At 35.5% G+C, this 20,206-nt stretch overlaps 3 protein-coding genes across 6 annotated transcripts; all 3 read left to right on the forward strand.

Moving 5' to 3' along the window:
- Positions 1–1,661: 1,661 nt before the first annotated feature.
- pdlim3a (PDZ and LIM domain 3a) lies at positions 1,662–9,951 on the forward strand. Of its 2 annotated transcripts, none has more exons than XM_039691549.2 (7): positions 1,662–1,896; positions 4,763–4,914; positions 5,374–5,458; positions 5,539–5,726; positions 6,154–6,284; positions 8,121–8,226; positions 9,151–9,951. In XM_039691549.2, the coding sequence occupies exons 1-7, from the start codon at positions 1,804–1,806 to the stop codon at positions 9,317–9,319; spliced, it is 924 nt and encodes a 307-aa protein (XP_039547483.2). In that variant the 5' UTR covers positions 1,662–1,803; the 3' UTR covers positions 9,320–9,951. The 2 variants fall into 2 exon arrangements, with proteins under 2 accessions (XP_039547483.2, XP_088988522.1); XM_089132396.1 differs by lacking the exon at positions 1,662–1,896 and adding an exon at positions 2,869–2,905.
- A 1,010-nt stretch (positions 9,952–10,961) lies between these two features.
- Positions 10,962–12,475, forward strand: ccdc110 (coiled-coil domain containing 110). Its single transcript, XM_039647100.2, has 2 exons — positions 10,962–11,090; positions 11,387–12,475. The coding sequence occupies exon 2, from the start codon at positions 11,411–11,413 to the stop codon at positions 12,473–12,475; it is 1,065 nt and encodes a 354-aa protein (XP_039503034.2). The 5' UTR covers positions 10,962–11,090; positions 11,387–11,410.
- Positions 12,476–13,232: 757 nt separating this feature from the next.
- On the forward strand, positions 13,233–19,822 carry ufsp2 (ufm1-specific peptidase 2). Of its 3 annotated transcripts, none has more exons than XM_039691527.2 (12): positions 13,233–13,364; positions 13,554–13,632; positions 13,746–13,932; positions 14,012–14,072; positions 15,361–15,515; positions 15,685–15,877; positions 16,529–16,675; positions 17,466–17,630; positions 17,865–17,989; positions 18,753–18,829; positions 19,180–19,304; positions 19,612–19,822. In XM_039691527.2, the coding sequence occupies exons 1-12, from the start codon at positions 13,362–13,364 to the stop codon at positions 19,696–19,698; spliced, it is 1,404 nt and encodes a 467-aa protein (XP_039547461.1). In that variant the 5' UTR covers positions 13,233–13,361; the 3' UTR covers positions 19,699–19,822. The 3 variants fall into 3 exon arrangements, with proteins under 3 accessions (XP_039547461.1, XP_039547471.1, XP_088988523.1); XM_039691537.2 differs by having other exon boundaries at positions 13,749–13,932; XM_089132397.1 differs by lacking the exon at positions 13,233–13,364 and having other exon boundaries at positions 13,555–13,632.
- Positions 19,823–20,206: the final 384 nt, after the last annotated feature.

Below are 20,206 nucleotides of genomic sequence, written 5' to 3' on the forward strand. Positions count from 1 at the left end.
CAGGAGTTAACCGCACTAGCTTTTTAGTCAAGCAACGATTCTGGGGGGCACTTATGGCTCGTGACATTCACAGTTTTGTTTTGGCTTGCTTGGTTTGTTCCACTGGTAAGACTTCCAATTGACCCCCAGATGGGTTACTTCAACCACTGCCTGTCCCATTGAGACCCTGGTCCCATATCGCACAAGATTTTACTGCTCTCCCGCCCTCCCAGGGTAACACAGTCATTTTGACCGTGGTGGACCGGTTCTCGAAGGCGGCTCACTTTATTCCCTTACCCAAATTTCCTTCAGCTAAGGAGACAGCCTCCTGATGGACATGGTCTCCAACAGAGGACTCCAGTTTGTGTCCAAATTTTGGCAAGAGTTTTGTAAGTTACTGGGAGCAACTGTTAGTCTGTCTTCAGGGTTTCATCCCCAGAGCAATGGCCAAATTGAGAAGGCCAACCAGGATCTGGAGAGGGTATTGCGATGTTTGGTTTCCAAGAATCCTTCCTCATGGAGCCAACAACTGTCCATGTTGGAGTACACCCACAACGTGTTACCAGTGTCGTCCATGAGTCTATCTCCGTTTGAGTGTAGTTTAGGTTACCAGCCACCAATTTTTCCCAGTCTGGAATCCGAGGTCGCGGTCCCCTCCGATCACATCACCAGCTGTAATCAATCTCCTCACCCTTTATATACTCACTATTGCCTTATCCCCTTTGTCAGGTCATTGTTTGTCTCCCGTGTCTGCATTCCAGTCTTGTGCTCCAGTGTTCCAATTCTGTGTTCTCTGTGGATATTGCTCTGTGTTTTTGGATTACCATCACGTTTCACTGGTTCACTTCACCACTGCACCTGCCATCTGGATCTGACCATCGAAGTCCCTCCGCCACCCGTCTTCACTCTCCTGTGATGCACCAAATACAGTAAACTGAGTTTACTTGCATTTGCTCCCTGTCTTCCATTGTGACAGTATTAGTAGACTGTTTGCTTAATATTTGCTAACACATCATTTTGTTGGTCCCCCAACGGACATTTATTCTACTATTAGTAGTAAATTTATTCTACTAACCCGAACCATATATAACAGTCTACTAATACGCTAATGAGAGTTAATTGACATGTAGTAGTTGAAAAGTTACTTATAGTTAGTAGAATGTCTAAAGTGGAATATTGAAATAAAGTGTATCCAAATTTCTTTATTCTAATAAACACATAGGAAGATATTTTTAAGAATGTCGGTAACCAAACAGGGACAGTTGATGGGGACATGTTATTTTTCTTTTCCATATTGAAGTCAATGGGGCCCATCAACTGTTTGGTTACTGACATTTTTCAAAATATCTTCTTTTGTAGCAAATCAAACAGGTTTGTAACAACTTGAGGGTGAGTAAATGATGACAGAGTTTTCATTTTTGGGTGAACTCCCAATCCCACTGGGAAAAAAACAGAAGATCTTTCTGAAAACAAAAGAGTAGATATGGCTTGGTATACTTAACATTACTGAATTGTTCTGATATAGAATTGATGTGGTTATGATTAGTTGTGATAAGATAGATTAAGATGTAAATGGATATGGAGAGAGTAGCATAGAAATGTAGAAAGTAAATGATAATTTAATGGAAGGGAGCAGAGGGAGATGAGATGGAAACAGTGATGAATAGAGAGATAGAGAGGGAAGAGCATTATTCAAAAAAAGTGAGAGAGAAAGATAGAAAGAGAGAGATAGCCCTCACTCTGGAGGAGTGGTCTTCACTCTGCTCAAAAGGATTCAGAACTGAACACATCATCACTCTCGACACACACACACCTGCTGTGGATATGCCGTTCACTGTTGTGCTGGATGGACCCGCACCGTGGGGCTTTCGACTTATTGGAGGACAAGACTTCAGCCAACCATTCACCGTCGCCAAAGTGAGTGAGCATTTACCTGTGTAGGATTTTGTTTTAATTCCGTGAAAAACAAAAGGTCATTGTTTGTTATAAGAACTTTTTTAATGTTCAAAAGGGCAGCTGACTGATTTATAGAAATAGCATCTTACATCACCCATATAGATCTAAAAAATACACTTATCTGATGGCAGACTTGACTGCTGAATCACTGCTTCAGGAAGTGTGTGTTCATATGCCCTATGAATATAATGTTTCTCATTGATTAATTCCCATATTCTATAATAATAATTACAACAAAAATAGAAATAATAATAATTATTATTATAGTATATACATGAAAAATATACATGCAATATAATATAAAACAATATAATTCAATTAGAACATTACATTTTATAATTATTATATAAATATAAATATCAAATTTAAAATGTTTAAAATATATTTGTATTTATATAGCTCAATGGGAAAAGGACCCTTCAAAATGCATGAAAATAAAGTGAATATTGAATAGAGAAGGAATCGTAAAATAAAAAACACAAGGTTGAGTAAAAGAAAAGAAATGTGACTTGACTGTGTAAAACAAATTCTGTTATACATTTAAAAAATGACTCGAGGTTTGCCGTATAAGATGCCTTATAAAGAGAATGTTTTATGAACAATGGCTGTCCTCCTGCTCTATTTATGTTGCACTGTGTGCATGTGTGTAGCTAAAATTGTTGATGAATCATTCATGCTGGAACTAACATTTGGATCCTCACACCTGTTGTGGCAGTGGATTTATGGATTCTACATCTAAACAAATGTCAGCGAGAGTCAAAAAGAAAAATAAAGAGAGATAGGAGCACATATTTATTCAAACAGCTCTGTCCTTTCAACCCTCAAAGGAATAGTTCATCCAAAAATTAAGTTATCATGTCATTCCAAACCTGTGTGATTTTTCTGTCTTCCATGGAACTCAAAAAGTGACTACTCTTATCCAAACAGGACTGGGGCTTTTGTGTTCCAAGGAAGAAAGAAAGTGATGCAGGTATGGAACAACATAAGCAATAATGATTATAGTTTAATATATGAGTGAACTCACTTTAAGGATAAGTCTTTCAAAACAGTGGCTTAAAATTCACATACTTGTCTTCACACAATGATCAACCTATTCTTCATCCTTTCCAAAAAAATGAATTGTTTCAATAACTTTTGCCATGTTTAAAAGGTTTCAACCTATTACGTGATCAAAGATCCAGTATTGAAATACACAATGAAGTTATTGTGCTGATCTGTTTGCACAGAGGTTTTATGCTTTTGTTCTCAGTGCGGCTCTAGTTTTGGATTTCTACTTGGCTTTAATGAGATTTCACACTTGGAACATTCTCTGCTCACTCTGTGGGTTCAGCATGACACTGTTACCTAATCTTAACATCGCGCAGCCATTTTTGGTCAAACACTCTACTGTCCTCTCTCTGGGCCTTGGGAATTGTTTTTTTTTTTTTTTCTTTACAGCTGGACTGTAACCTGGACATTATTAATCAAAGTATGTTTTACCAGCAGAGGTTGGAATGAGATCAAAATGTAAGAGTGAGATTTGTTGGCCTCCAGACTGTGTGGAACTGATGCAGGAGAGGGATATTAAGTTTAAAACTGATTTAGCCTTTCACTAGTTTTGGAGCAAATTACTTTTGCCGCATTTTGCCATTTGTATAAACCTCACTAAATGTTGTTGTTAAGGATACTGGTATATGTTTTTGTAGAACAGGGACCAAAAAAAAAAAAAAAACTTATTTGTTTTCCTGAAAATCAGCTTGATTTAGTCTATTATGTTCTAATACATTTTCTAATTAGCATTATTTGGGGTCTGATCATCATAAAGTTGCATTCATTTAAAATGTTGTGTAATATTCATTTTTTTTTCATATTTATATAGTAATGAATGAAAAAAAGAATATTTATTATTTTTATTATAATTTTCTTTCTTTTTTTAGATAGGATAGCTGGTTTCCATTATTGAAAGTACATCTGGGATGAGTGAATACAAGACTAAGAAACACATTGAGTTCTTGATCCTTCTTTCTGCTTGCTGATAAAGAGCTCAGGAGTCAGGACCATGCCTTGATGTATGACTGATATGATGGATGCATCTTTACATTTGGTTCTTATACCAGTATACATGCCATTCTGCTCATGTAATGCAAGTCAAAATAATGCAATGCATGTGTAGTTTAATATAATTCATCTCTAGAGCTCCAGCAGGACTGCAGAACTGCTCTGGAGACTGTTATTTCCTCCAGCATGTTTACTGTAGAGTAGTTTACACAGATACATACCAATGATGACAAGGACTTACATATAAACACACAACTACATGTGTATTTTTTGTTGAGTATCATATTTGATACATCAGGCTTCTAATGGCTCATTTAGTATGATGAATGGCACTCATGCTGAAGGAGGGGAAAAACAAATTGAGCAAAACAATTTGGTGCAGTTGCGGCCATTTATATGGCCAAAATTTAAGATAAAACTTGAGTCTACAGTGTAAAACAATGATATCTTGATAATAGTGTAGCAGACTACTTGCATAAAATGCACATAAATATCAGTTGTCACTCTGTATCTCCCAATAATATGTTTTAGGTTGATGATTTTTAAATGCTTAGTTTTAAAGGGACAATGTGTAGGAATTTCTCCCATCGCCGAGTACTTTTTGTCCTTCTCTGCTATTATAGTTTTTCAAAATGGCGGAACTACATGGAGGCCTCCGTAGATCTACCTGTATATTATTATTATTAATACAAAACAAATTATATTAACCATATGAACCAATGTGACAGCTTAACCATTTGTTAACACTAATTAGCTTTTGTTGATGTTGTCTTCTATTATGTGTTTTCAGATATCACCAGGAAGTAAAGCTTCCAGTGTCAACCTCTCTCCTGGAGACATCATTTTAGCGATAGATGGAGTTTCTACAGAAAAAATGATGCACTGTGAGGCTCAGAATCTAATCAAGAATGCCGCCTATCAGCTCACACTTACTGTTGAGAGGTCAGAGGTCAACTAAAGGTCCATGTGAATATGCTTGAGTACAACTTGACTAACTGCTGCACACTGCATCAACATTGTCCTTTACATGCAACAACACCAATACCACATGGCACAAGCTGGCCAATGAGATCGCTTGCTCAACATTTAAATAGTCTTGTTCAGTGTTTGCTTTAGGCTAGTCCTGCATAGTGCCATTAGTTTCTCTAAACCTTCCACCTCCCACAGCTCCACCTGTCTAGATCTGCATATGGGATTTGTGTGTTTATTTATGCAGCAGCAGCACCACATGCTCATAGCAGTGTCTGTGTATATGCAGTAACCCATCCAAAAACCAAATATATTAACAATTTTTATTAACATGCCAAAACTACTTCAAGATTTATCATGACTAAAATGTATTCAGAGCAAATAAGAAAAACAAGACGTAATTAAAAATGTGATCCCATTATTGTTTTGCAGACCAGAGACTAAGCTGTGGTCACCAAATGTCACTGAAGACAACAAAACCAATCCATTTAAAATGAGTCTAGAGGCAGAAAGACAAGTATGTGTCTTCATAGCTTACATTATGATGTATATCTGCACAGTCTTATTATCTTTGATGCTTATAATTTTGGCTGACAGGAGTACAGACCAATAGGAACAGGCCATAATCGAAGGGCTTCACCCTTTGTGGCTGCAGCCAACATTGATGAATCACGTCAGGTGGTGAGCCCAACCTACAACTCCCCTATCGGCCTTTACTCTTCAGGTAACATCCAGGATGCCCTAAAAGGACAACTCAAGGGCCTCATCCATAACAAACAAGACAGGTGAATGTTACAGAATGTTATCATTATTTGAAATATAACATATACCCTGCTAACATTTTGCCAAGGTTATCTCAAAGTCATTACAAACAGTAAACATTAATAGAATTATTGTTCATTATCGTTGTCTTTAATAGTAATGTTCTCAAAATGTTAGCACAGAAAGATTCTTTCATGGAATGTTTTTTTTTTTTTTTTTTTTGTATGTAACAATGTACAGAGAACATTCCTATAATGTTAGCAAAATTATAAAATGTAATGTTCCCTTAAGCGTTTTAAATTCCCTTTACAGTTCCCTTTACAGTTTTAAACGTTCATAGAACATTAAGAAATGACATTTTCATAACTTAATGGGAACGTTAGAAAATATTTTTGTAAGCGGGGTAGTTTGATTCTATGGAGGGGAATACGTGGAATTATGTGTGTCTAGTCCCAGGAAGCTTAGCAATATAGAGGATTCAGATGTATATCGGATGCTGAGAAATGAAGATGAGGACGAACCCCACGAACCGAGACAGTCTGGATCCTTTAAAGCCTTACAGAGCTTCATCAAAAGTGAAGGTATGACACACATGTTCTGTACAAAACCTCAACAGTTTCAACAGTAATGATAAAGAGACACAAAAAAGTTAAATCATTCGGTTAGCCATGTAGCCTAAATAGTGCTATATAGACAAATGCACCAGAGAAACGTGGGCGTCGATCGTCATCTTTAGAATATTGTCTTTGAACTTCCGTTTTTGTAGAGTTACTTATTGTAGAGTAAACAAAAGGTATGAGCATTGTAATGTTAAGCATTGTAAAGCAGATGTCTTAACAAATGTCGACCGGGAATTTTTTACGAGCAGTTCATTCATTCCTATGCAAGATCGCTGTGAAAATACAGACCGGAAGTCAAAAGACAACGAGCGCAACGCTGAAAAGGAGCGGAGCTACATGTTGCTCGCGTTTCTCTGAAAAATACAAGATTTCTGACATATTTTAGATAAAAGGCATAATTGCCAATTATGTTTGTGTTTAGTTACATGCTGTTCTGAATAGATGCAATGTATACTGTACATGTCAGTGGCGGTTTAGGCAGATTTAGGGTCGGCATTAGGTGCTCGCACACAAAAGCCAAACAAACAAAAAACAGAATGTGCAAACCGACTAACGGTCACTGGAAGCAGTATCGGCCAATAACGATCACTGAAATACTGTATAGAAGGCTTCAAACAGACCCACAGCTATTCTTAACAACAATGTACTCTAAATTACGTATTAAAATTAAGAGATGAGAAAGTAGCATGAGTAGACAACTTTATTTATTGGCAAACAACATGCAACAAATATAGTATACCTGTGAAATAAATGATTTAAAACAAGAAAGAAAGAACAAGTCTATCAACAACAAGATATCAAATAAAACAAAACTGTATAGTTGTCACTGTATAAATTAGAAATAGATTATTATAGTACATTTAAATATACTAAAGAGCAGTGGGTAATTTTCTCTTTGTCTTTTGTTGTTTGTACATCAATGACACAGACAGCAGCAGGAATATTAAACTGCTGTCACTTTAAGACCAAATGCACGGATCCAATATACTGAAACACATTCAACTTCTGTAAACAAATAATAGAATCAATTGCAACGTTTGGGGTATAACAGTACTTTGGAAATCGAGATTGTATTTATTTAAAGGAGTAGTTCGCTTTAAAAAAAAAAAAACAACAAAAAAACAAAAAAAAAAACTTTTGCTGATAATTTACTCACCCCCATGTCATCCAAGATGTCCACATCTTTATTTCTTCAGTTTTTGATGAAAACATTCCAAGGATTTTCTCCATATACTGGACTTCAATGGGAACCAAACGGTTCAAGGTCCAAATGAGAGTTTCAGTGCAGCTTCAAAGGGCTTTAAACGACACCAGACAATGAACAAGGGTCTTGCACCCTTCGAGTAATGACTCGAAAAAAGATTTGTTCATTTGGATGAACAAGTTTGAACAGGAGAATCACGAACGCACATCACAGAACAGAGAAAGGCGAGCATTTGTGCTTATAAAACTTAAACTTTTTTTATTTATTTTTGAAATGACCGATCGTTTCGCTAGATGAGACCCTTATTCATCGTCTGGTGTTGTTTAAAGCCCTTTGAAGCTGCACTGAATCTCTCATTTGGACCTTGAACCGTTTGGTTCCCATTGAAGTCCATTATATGGAGACAAATCCTGGAATGTTATCATCAAAAACCTTAATTTCTTTTTCGACTGAAGAAAGAAAGACATGGACATCTTGGATGACGGGAGTGAGTAAATTATCAGCAAAAGTTTGTTTTTTTTAAAAAAAAAAAGTGAACTACTCCTTTAACAAACATGGTTTACTGGAATTCAGATCTTTTTGATCTTTGACAGGTCCATTAGTAACAAGGAAAGTCTGTGCCCCCACGACCAGGCCATCTGCTCCTGCGGGGAACTTGCACAAGTTACCAATGTGTGATAAGTGTGGGAACGGCATAGTGTAAGTCAGTTCACCGGAGCCCTTTGCATTGTCAAAACACTTATTTAAATACAACATTCTTGGTAAGACGAGCCACCAAGAATCTTTGTTTCTTTTCTTTTATAGACCATTTTGCAAGATGTAAACAACACTGGTCCAGAAACACTTCCTGTTTCAGTTTGTAACTGTTTTCTTTATTTCACATGTAAAGAAAACATCTTAAAGATGTTTGTTTAACTTTTTGATTCAGTTTTATATGTTCTGTTGGTTGTATTTGATCCCAGCTTTTATGTGTTAAAAAACGGAAACAGGAAGTGCTTCTGGACCAGTGTTGTTTACATCTTGCAAAATGGTCTATAGATGCACCAAAAATTCAGTATGATATTAAAATTCATGTTGTGGCTGATTATGATATGTATCATAAATGTACACTACCATTCAAAAGTTTGGGATCAGGAATATTTTGGTTTCTGAAAGAAGTTGACAGTTAATAACAATAGGGAAATTTGTTAAAAAAAATATTCACCTTTAAAATAAATGCTGTTATTTTGAATGTCATTGAAGAATCCTGAGGAAAAAAAATAGTAATATTAAAATATAAAGCAGCACAACTGTTTTCAACATTAATAAGAAATGTTTCTTGAGCATCAAATCATGTGACACTGAAGACAGGAGTAATCTACTGAAAACTCAGCTTCGCAATCACAGGAAAACATGACATTTTAAAATATGTTAAAATAGAAACCAGTTATTTTCAATTCTAATATTATTTCACAATATTATTTTTTACTCTATTTTTGATCAATCTTTTTTAATAAACAAAAACATAATGATTCCAAACTTGTGAAGGATCAGCTACACGCTAAGAGGAAGATGCATGAGATGCATTTCATGAATCCAGTTTAACATTCTTGTCTCTCTCTCTGATCGGCTCTGTTTTCTCAGTGGGACGGTTGTGAAGGTTCAGGATAAGCTTCGTCACCCGGACTGTTTTGTGTGTACAGAATGTGAGGAAAACCTGAAGCAGAAAGGATACTACTTCATAGATGATGAGCTGTTCTGTGAAACCCACGCTCATGCCCGGGCAAAACCTCCTGAGAGTCCAGACCTCTGACATTTTCACTAACTCTAAGTCTAGGCACTAAGTCAACTACTCAGTGCATGCACATCTTGTTTTAACCACAGACACAAACATTTTGGCACAAATCATGCACAATCATGATGGACACAGGATTATGGATAGTGCATTGTTGTGTCATGTGCTGAGAGTATTTTGCACCTTCAAGCAAGTTTTTGAATAAAGCATATTGTTTTTTGAGAATCATACTTCTATTTTGTTTAAAGCAGGACAGGGGAGAGCTTTCCTGACACGTGAAACAATATCCATCAAGACTCAACTCACAACAAGTGGTTTTGTGTATTTACATCATTGCCATGTTTAATTTGCTTGCAGGTCACAAATGAGTGATGAATAGAGTAGAAAGCATTTCTTAATTTTGATTCTGAATCTTTTGTTCGATTTCTGACATAAAGAGAAGTCTGCTTTGGACTTTTACTGTCACCTAGAGTAATGTACACAAGTGAAATTTACCTTATTGTTATTGTCTTTTCTGCATGCATCACATTTAATGTCTTTTCATCTCAAGCATGCCCTTTACTGACACTGTTGTCTCGTAAAGGTGACTTTTGATTCAACTTTATTAGTGGCAAAATTGTTCAGTTTGGTGGAAATAAAACAACTGATATAAATAAAATTGTATTAAAAGTCTGGTTCTGGCACAAGGGTAAGACAATGAAATCTACACATAGAAGTCAATCGAAAAATAGCAAAAATAAATGTTATGGTAAAATCGTTACAAAATGTGACATTCAAATATAAAACTATTTTTTTTAAGGAAGTAAAAATATTTATATACTAGCCTACAGATTTTTATTTTATTCTATATCGTCAGATAAATAGGCTAATGTTTGGAAGCTTGTTTCAGAGTAAAACAATGTGTGTCGTTTGCTGCATTTTTTTTTTTTCAACGAAATTAATGTAGGCCTACTATATTTTAGCTCAGTGATGTTTTTATTTAACATTTTCAGGGGATTTTATGCTACTAAATTATATTTACTCTGTATTTATAATCCATTTATTCACTTTTTGAGCATTGACCTGAAAATTTTATTTCCAACTTAAACTCTAAATCTTGAATGCTTTAGAGCACAGACTTAATTTTGATCTCTTTTCAAAAAGATGACACTTGGCAGATCTTGCTGAAGTGTAAAAAGTTTTAAAATGTGAACTTAAAGTTACAGAATTTTATGTTTATTGTTATGAAGAAATGCTATTTTCATTTTTTTTATACTAAATATATATTTTCAAAAACAAGTTTTACTCTAAAACTGTAAGAAACCAAAACCCATATATCCTAACAAGTTTGAGCCTGATGTCAAAAGATTTGTTTCATTATCATTGTTTGGCCGCAGTAGCCTACCAAATGTTTATGTGTTTGTGTTCACAGCAAGGGCCAAAACCTTTACCAACTTTCGTACCATTCCGATGAAGAAAAAAATTCTAAAAACTTTATAACTGCGACTTTTTAATATCACAATTTTGACTTTCTCCAAGTCACAAAATACAATTCGTGAGATAATCGCGAAGAATTAGGCTACCTTTAACGTTTTATTGTGGCGGAAAGAACGAGGTGACGTATAGTGACGCGAACCAACCGCACTAGTAAATGTTATGGTTACCATCTTGGATACCATACACTAAAGAGTATAGAAAATAAAGTATATATTTTTTTTTTTGTTACCAGATACACATAAAACTACTGTAAATGTGAGTGAGTCGAAGCAGAAGAAGAAGTATAAGCAAATTATCAGTCATTCCCTTCTCGGTATGTAACCTACTTTTTCATCCAAACAGACATAGAGAATGTCCTAAAATGGTACCATGTAACGTTAGCTTATGCTATTGTATCGGCTAATTAAATGATGCGAAATAGTGCCTGTTAGAAATAAATTAATATTTACTCTTGCCCTGTTAATTTTAAAGAAAAATTTCCCGTTTTTGGTAATAAAAATGATATTAAAATATTTAAAGACGTTAGGCCTATTGAAATTAAAATATAGTCTATATTTGATCTTGTTTCAATGTAAAAATAAAAAGTATATAAATATTTTTACTTTTCAGGAATCACACATAGCATCAGTGAACATGTTAAAGGAGATTAAGCGAAAAGTAAGTCCAGATAAAGGAGACACAGCCGATATGGAGAAGTGCAGATTTTCTGACAGTAGTTTCCCATTTGGGTTAAATTCTGACCCTGTCATGCAAGCAGTTGAAGGAGGAGACTGTTCCAATGTTAAAGACAGCAAGTTCAAAGCAACAGACCATAAAGGCACTGTGCAGACACTAAGAAATGCAATGGTGCCTCTTGAGGAGGACAACTTACTGAGTATAAAAGAAAATAAAGCCATGAAACCTGAATCAGACTGTAATGACTACAGTCTTGCAGCTAAGCCAACTCGTCAATGTCCATTTGAGGTTTATTTAAAAAAGTGCACACAATTAGAGAAGGAAAACCTAGAGGTTAAGAAGAAGCTTAAAAAGACAGAGAAGTATTCCAAGGTATGCAAAACAGAACTGCAGAGATTTGTGAATAGGTTTAAAGAGTTTACGACCATAAACAAAGACCTGGATTCGAAGAACACGCACATTCTCATTAAAAACCAGCAAATGAGGCAAAGAATTACAGAGGTCTTAAAGCAGACCAAACCTCAAGATCTAGTAAGAGTCACCAAATGTTGTGAACACCACTGTCAGGAGAAGCAGCAACTAAGAGAAACCATTTTACTCCAAGAGGGGCTGAAGAACTTGGCAGAACCAGTTGAAACTCAAAGAATGAATCAGGATTCGGAAATCAACATTGTAACTCAGCTACAACAGGAAAACCAAGCTCTAAGAGAGAGACTGGACCGCAACAGTCAGGTCATAAAAAATGCTGAGAGTAGAGCCGAGAGAGTTCAGCAGGAGCTGGGTGAGCTTGAGTGTTGTCTGCTCACTGTACAGACTGAGAGAAATCTACTCAGACATGAAGTGAAGAGGCTCCATAAGGATTATATCAGCCTTACTAACAGCATCTCACTGCAGCTCAAAGGAAACAACAAAGCTGCTGGTCTCAGGGGGTTTTCAGGGAAACCCACAAAGAGCAATGCTTTACAGTCACCAGGACAACATCTAGGATCCTGTGGGTATATGAAAAGACATTTTAACATTTGACCCTTAAAACGTACTATAGTATCGTATTTTTAACTTCCTTATTTTTTTTAGAATGTATTATTAGATAGATACTAGTACTTAATTATTAGATACTCACCTATTAAATAGGCTATGTATGTATAACATATTTGTTTATTAGATACCAGTTCATTTATTATAGGTACTTTAAATATTCATTAGATACTCATACCCATTAATTACATATTCATTAGTTAAGACTAATTGGAACGTGTCATAAAAAAATGTCACATATTAACATTTTGACGATGATCATTATTTAACTTAAGTTAAGTTAACTTTATTTTGTACTGTTTTCTTACTGATAGGAGGAGACTCAACATAACAGATAAAGGTGGAATTTGAAGACAACTGGAGAATGAGGAAATAGAAAAGTGTTTATGTACTTAATATGTATTTATATTTCCATATTTTTGTTATTTTAAATTGTATTACATTCTTAATATTATTCATTCTAAAATAAATCTCTACTGGTAAAAAAAAGTTTATTAACACTAATCTGTCATTAATGCTGTTTGTTCATTGGTATGTTTTTCCCTCTCATGTCCCCCAAAAATTCTGTCTCTCTTTACTGTTAAAGTCTGACAAAATAAAAATCTTATTGAAAATAGAAAACCAACATTACTTTTTTTTTTTTTTTTTTTTACATACAATTCACAAATACGATCACTTGGAAAAACAGCAAAGTAGGATTGTTTACACATTGAGCAGTCACTTTCAGGTCAGCAGGGGGCAGTAAAAGACTTTTCCCTGTGATACGACTTCACGCACACGAGGAAGCTGTGGACATGTTTTTATGATACGTCATCAAACATGTCAGCCTGCTGGTGACAGCCACTGAATTTGATCCTTGATCGAGGGAATTAAAATGGTAATATGCTTATCTTTTTTTAAAACAAATATGTATTCCGTGAAACGGTATTATTTTGCACATTATGGTAATATAATATGAGCTAGCCTTTTGTCAACATATGCTTCAGAGAGACGTACACACATAATAGCAAGATGAACTCTAATATTTATCTTAAGTAGTTAATAGTGTGTATTTTAATTCCCTAAGGTTTTTTCAGAGGAGTGCGCTATTATTTTTCGTTTGAAAGGAATCTTGGAGTTTGCTTGCCAGCTTGACAATCCAAATGGTACGTCTCAAATTAGAAAAGGATTCGATACAACTTTTAACTGTCTTTTGGGCATTACATCTAAAACATGCTGAAAATGAAAAAAAAAAGTGCTTTGTGTATTCTTTTTTTAGCAGGTTCACAAAGTCAAAGCACCATATCAAAAGTTTTTCAGGGCCTCCGATCCAAAGTATCATCAAAAAATATTGTTTTCACTGTCTGTAACAGTCCAATATTAATATGGCCCAACATTGGTTTCCGGTCGAGCATGGAAAGCTTGACAGAAGCATCAGCATGTGGAGACATTCTGCAGTATATAGAGTAAGTGATCCATATTGGTATCTGCATACACTCTCTAGTTTTTCTTAAAACTAAGACACTTTCTTGTTGCTTTTCACAGATCAGATGATGGTGGGAGCAAGAAGACATTAAAAAAGAAAGATAAGAAAAGATCTGTACATGTGAGAAAGCCTCTCTTTAGCTCAGCGCCCATATTCATAAAGAATCTTAGAATCTTAAACAAAGAGTGACAAAATTCTTAGAAAGTGGGTGTTTACTCTTAAAATTAAAGAAAAAAATCCTACTATAGAAAAAAGTCATTCTGAAAGTACCTTAAACTTAAAATAGGTCTTAAGGTCAAAGTTGTTAGGAGTACGGACGAGGACTTTTAAGAGGCTTAAGAGTTTCTTAATCTTTAGCAGAGGAGAAAATGGCAGAAAGTCAAAGAGGGAGAAAAAATGTGTTGCAGACAATGAATGACTGTGAGTTATTAAGACGCTATAGACAGATTTTCCTTTAAAGATGGTCTTGTGTTGTTCATCCACTAACTGGGCTAACAGTAAACACTGTTCCTCTGTCCAGTTGGGCTTTCTCGCCTTGATTCCATGTTTGTTACATTAAAAACAACATTCAAACCACCACTTAAATAGACATGCCAGCAATCAGTGTAATGGCAAAGAATGGAACCATTTTTATCATTCTTAGCCAATCAAGTACCTTTTAGGAAATTAACAGCATGGTAAATAAAAAAAGGAGTTATATACATTATATATAATAATGTGTGTGTGTGTGTGTGTGTGTGTGTGTGATAAAATTACACATGTCATTTCAAAGTGAAGGCTTAGAATAGACCCTATACTTCAAATCAGTCTTTTTTTTTCTGACTATTCAATTGAGTGCAGAGTTTTGTTTTGTTTTTCCTGGTTCAGTTAAGACACGCCTCATAATCAAAGCCCTATGGAGCGGTATGACGAAGTCAGGCTAGAGTTTTCTGAGAGGATTCTTAGAATCTTTATGAATACTGACCTTGGGGTATGCCCTGGATCCATAAATATGATCTTCCCTTTTAAAAGAGGAACCCTTTTTTTATGTTTCCCTTTTTTTTTCTTAACAATTAGGTAACACTTCCTTTTACAGTTCAGTTACCCATGTAAATACTATGTACTTCTTTTAGTAACTACAATTACTGGGTAATAACTAGTACTAACCCTGAACCTACCCCTAAACCACCCCTAAACCTACACCTGTTCCATGTACTTACCTCATATTAGCCAGTACTTTCTAGCCAAGTACACTGTAAGTACACTATAAGAACTGTACTGTAAAAGGAAGTGTTATGTATATATATGAAATGGATTGTAACAAAGTAACTGTTTAATCTTATGATTACAGACTAATCTTTGGAAAACTAAACTATTTGAAGTGTGGTGACTGTTAACAGTCACTCTAACAGAAACTCTCTTTTTTTAGACTGTAGTGAATCTGAAGCTGTTGTTTGAGGTCACAGACCCTGCTGGGAATGAAGCTCCTAGTCTCATCCGAGTGGACACACAGCAGCACTATGTGAAGATGCCATTGCCTTTAGACTGTGTTCTGTCTGTGACCACTGATGAAAGCCTGGCATCGTGAGTGCATTTCTTTTTTTTTCTTTTTTTTGTCTCAAGTTGACTTGTCTTGTCTCAAGGAAGTGGTGTTTTTATTGCAGTGATTTTAATGCTAATATCTGGATGTGAAGTTCAGCAGTGTGTGTGTGTGTGTGTGTGTGTGTGTGTGTGTGTGTGTGTGATTGTCCAGTGTGTGTACAAGGCTGGTGGAGACATTAAGGAAGCAGTTAGCAGAAATGGAAGAGGCTGTGCAGCGGTACAGGAAGGGCTCTTCGTTTGTGGTGCCACAGCCATTTCACTTTCAACTTCCTGCACCAGCTGGACTCACCACTGTAATCTACCCAGCAGGAGTGCCCGACAGCCAGTTACAGGCGATCAGAGAGGCAAGACAAGTACAGATACACTACCATAGTTTTTTTTTTTTTTTTGAAGAAAAAGAAGAAGAAAATTAATAGTTGTTCAGCAAGGATGCATTAAATTGACAAAGTTTTACTGATTGTCATAAAAGATTTCTATTTAAATCTATTTTCTATTTAAATCAAATTATTTCTGTTCTTTTGAACTTTTCATTCAGCAAATAATCCTGAAAACATTTTATCTCCGTTTCCACAAAAATATAAAGCTGCACAATTGTTTTTATCATTGATGATATACTGGTAATAATAAATGTTTCTTGAGCATCGAATCAGAATATTTTTATGGTTTCTGAAGGATCATTATGACACTGAAGAGTGAATGTCTATTAAGACTAATAGCTGTTGATTCAGCTTTGCAATCAGTAATAAATTACATTTTAATATACATTAAATTGTTATTTTAAATTGTGAAATATGATTACATTGTTACTGTTTTTACTATGTATTTGGTCAAATAAATCTTATGATGCTTTGGTGAGCATAAGATACTTTTTTTCAAAAACATTTTTAAAAAATCATACTGACCCCAGCACAATATCTCTATCCTAACCATTGTTATTTATTAGAAATCCACATAGTATTTTCTTTATTAAGTCAGCTTCTTTTTTTTATATGCAGGATCTGCACAGAAAGTTTGAGTTGCCAAGTGACAGGCCATACCTGAGACGTGCCAATGCCTTTCATTTCCCTGATGCAGCCTATAAAGACGGTTATCTCCGCAATCCCCACATACACCTGAACCCACCCAACATTGAGGATGCTAAGGTGAGACTGTGCTTTAAATGAATAGTTCATGGAAATGTCATTCCAAACTTGTTATCCAGGTTTTTTTTTTGGTTTTTTTTTTAACCTGTGGAACACAAAATAATTTTTTTAAACTTTTCATACTGCTCTTTTCCCAAATAGGACAATTTTTTTTTTATTTTTAAATAAAGTCATATGAGCATTTTTTGTGAGAAACAGATGTCAATTTAAGCTTTTAATCACTGATTCTTCCCTCTGCACTTATTTTAAAAGGGCACTTTTGGTTCGTTAACTTTAAAAATGGAAACTTTAGACATTTCAGATTGATGTGAAGAGATTGATGCCAATTCACAATTAAAAAAATATCGCATTATCTCTATGAATAGGTACTTATTTTGACAAAGTAATTTGCAATCGCTAAAAACCATGTTCTATGTAGAATGAATGTGTTTAGTATGAATTACTCGCCATATCACTGTCACATGACCTACCAGCGTCAGTTGCGTTACTTCACTGCCATTCACAAATCCTCTCAAAAAATCCTCATGGGATAATAAAGTATCCAGTGTATGCTAGTATGCACACTTCAAAATCTTGCCGGAATTACTAGGCCCTCCGGATACTTTTTGCCTAGTCTTTCATTAGTACAAGGACTTGCTTTTCTTGTGAGTAGTGACTTACTAAGTAGGTAAATAATGGTAAGATTTTAATTTGTGCATGAACTATCCCCATGAAAGGGGGTTGAGAATGTTCATGAGCACGTCAAATCTCTTGATACCAATACTAGTCTTTTTCTTCTCCATCTCTCTAGCTGTATTTGGTACAGGGTGTGTACAGTTATCATCACTACATGCAGGATCGTGTGGATGATAATGGCTGGGGATGTGCATATCGTTCCCTTCAGACTATCTGCTCCTGGTTCCAGCAGCAAGGATATGTGGAGACAGCTGTTCCCACACACACGCAGATCCAGCAAGTAAACAAAACTGTCACTGTATATGGCAACTCTGGCCCTCGAGATTGAATTTCCTGCAGTTTATCTTCAACCTTGATTAATGTGTTTGATTTGTGTTTGAGCAAAACTCTGCAGGACCTCGAGGGCAAGAGTTGACAACCCCTGTTATATGGGATGTTTTTAAAGTTATGCTGTCTTGTTATATGGATTAAAAAGGAACTGCCTTTATAATCTATACATTTGTTGGTTTGTCAGGCTCTTGTAGATGTTGGGGATAAAGAGCCACGTTTTGTGGGTTCACGTCAGTGGATCGGCTCCATTGAAGTTCAGGTTGTCCTTAACCAACTGCTGGGGGTCACCTCAAAGATCTTGTTTGTGAGGTAGAGAGAGGTTTTGTATGTTTACTTTATTATTTAGGGTGATTATGCATTTGTCCTTTATAATGGGCAGATTATGTTGGGGTGGATTCTGAAAAATTTGATAGAATTGAGCTATGCAATTTGGTTAAAAGCTATATAATAATATACAGTTGGTCAATCTGACCAAACCAACAATAATCTAGCCCCTTGTTTCACAGACAAAGATTAAGCCAAGTCCCAGACAAAAATGTATGTTGAGTTGTTTTTAATTAAAAGCAACTTGCACTGACATATCTTAAAATGTCGCTGCCATTGTTTTGAATCAAGATACATACCAGTAATATTTTCTTTTCTAAGGTACTGTATGTTTATACAAGCTTCTTAAATGTCCTAACTGAACTAAAGCCTAATACTGGCTTAATCTAAGCCCTGTCTTTGAAACCAGAACTTCAAAGGATCACGTTACCAGATTTTTAAAATCTTTAAAAGGCAACAAAAACTAATGCAGAAACATAAAAAAAGACGACAATATGTGTTCAGCTGATCAAAATCAGCTGATAATAATACATGTGTTTGATATCCTGCAACTAGTTGGAATCATAGTATAAAGTTAATAAATTTGAGTCTTCTTTGCGCATCGTATAATATGTGATTTCCTGTGAAAGAATCAAGGCAAAAGTCGTGTGATGTATTCCAGTCTTAAGCTGAACTAAAGCTGATGCTAGATTAACAATGAAAGTTTCTGTATGGCTTGATTTTAAAAATGATTGTCTTTCTGTTAAAGTCAGGGATCTGAGTTGGCAACCAAGGGAAGAGAGCTGGCCAACCACTTCCAGACTGAAGGAACTCCTGTCATGATTGGTGCGTTAAAATGATCTTCAGCGCCTTCCATCAACTTGTGATTTAATGGCAGCAAAGTTTTTCCTCCCCAAAAAAATATTATCATAATCAACTTCTGATCTGGTATACTTTTCAAAAGTGATAATAAGAAATGTTTCCTGAGCACCAACTCCACATTAGAATGATTTCTAAAGGATCATGTGAGTAATGGCTTGCAGAAAATTCAACTTTGCCTTTACATAAAAAAAACAAAAACTTTTAGATACTACTTTCAAAAATGTGAAGAAATAAAACGTTTCTTTTTTATGCAATTTACGGTTATGCTTTTTTACTTTTTTAGATGTTAAAGCTTGGTAATTCTTTCTCACCAGGTGGGGGGGTACTTGCACACACTATTCTAGGAGTAGCGTGGAGTGAGAACTCTGGTCAAATCCGCTTTCTTATCCTGGACCCTCACTATACTGGTGAAGAGGACTTGCAAACCATCACTGACAAGGTACATTTGACAACATCACATCTGTCTGGCCTGTCCTAATACATACAAAATTGGTTCTTTCTTCCATTACATCCAGACACAGATGGGATTTAAAGTGTAATGTGGTTTACTTGTTTAGGTATTGGCAACTGTTTAAATGGTGTCTGATGAAACTGACAGATTTAGCTGCACCTAGAGTTTCCCCTAATATCCTATTTAAGTTGGCTCCCATGTTCGTGTATTATGAATTATATCATTTGTCAATCAATAGCTCAGTGTTTTTTGTTTTTTAAAGTAGGTCATTTGTTAATGTGTGCATTTCCTTTAGGGCTGGTGTGGATGGAAGGGGCCCGAGTTCTGGGATCAAAATGCCTATTATAACCTCTGCCTTCCCCAGAGACCAAAGACCATCTGAGTCACGTACATGACACTTATTCATTCATGCTCCTCCTGCGAGTCTATGGATTCACAGGAAGTCTCATTGTTTTTAATGAGTACAAAGCAGTATGTCACAGTAAAAAGTGATTTATCATTTATTACCCATTGTCCTCCTCACAATGTTCTAAACGTTAATGCCTTTTTTAACATCCGTTTTCAGTCACGCTAAAGATCACGTTTATACAGTCTCATGATTTTACAATGAGGTTGTAAATGGGTGATCGTTTCTTTTTTAATACAATTACTAGAACACGTTTCTCAGTTCTTACAGTAGGTCTTTTTGTCAAAAGTCTTAACACAGTTTTCTTTACCAACTTCCAGTTTGGCACAGCAGTTACTTTCACATCCAAAATGCACTAATACCAAAACACTTCATATATGCCTCAAATCAACTTAGTCTTCCATGACACAGGCAAAGGTTTCACCCAACAAACACACTTCGTCACGGTAGCTTTATAGTTTAAAAAAAAAAACATTCCTTTACA

Source organism: Pimephales promelas, chromosome 6 (genome assembly GCF_988280905.1).
Source record: "Pimephales promelas chromosome 6, fPimPro1.hap1.1, whole genome shotgun sequence".
NCBI lineage: Eukaryota > Metazoa > Chordata > Actinopteri > Cypriniformes > Leuciscidae > Pimephales > Pimephales promelas.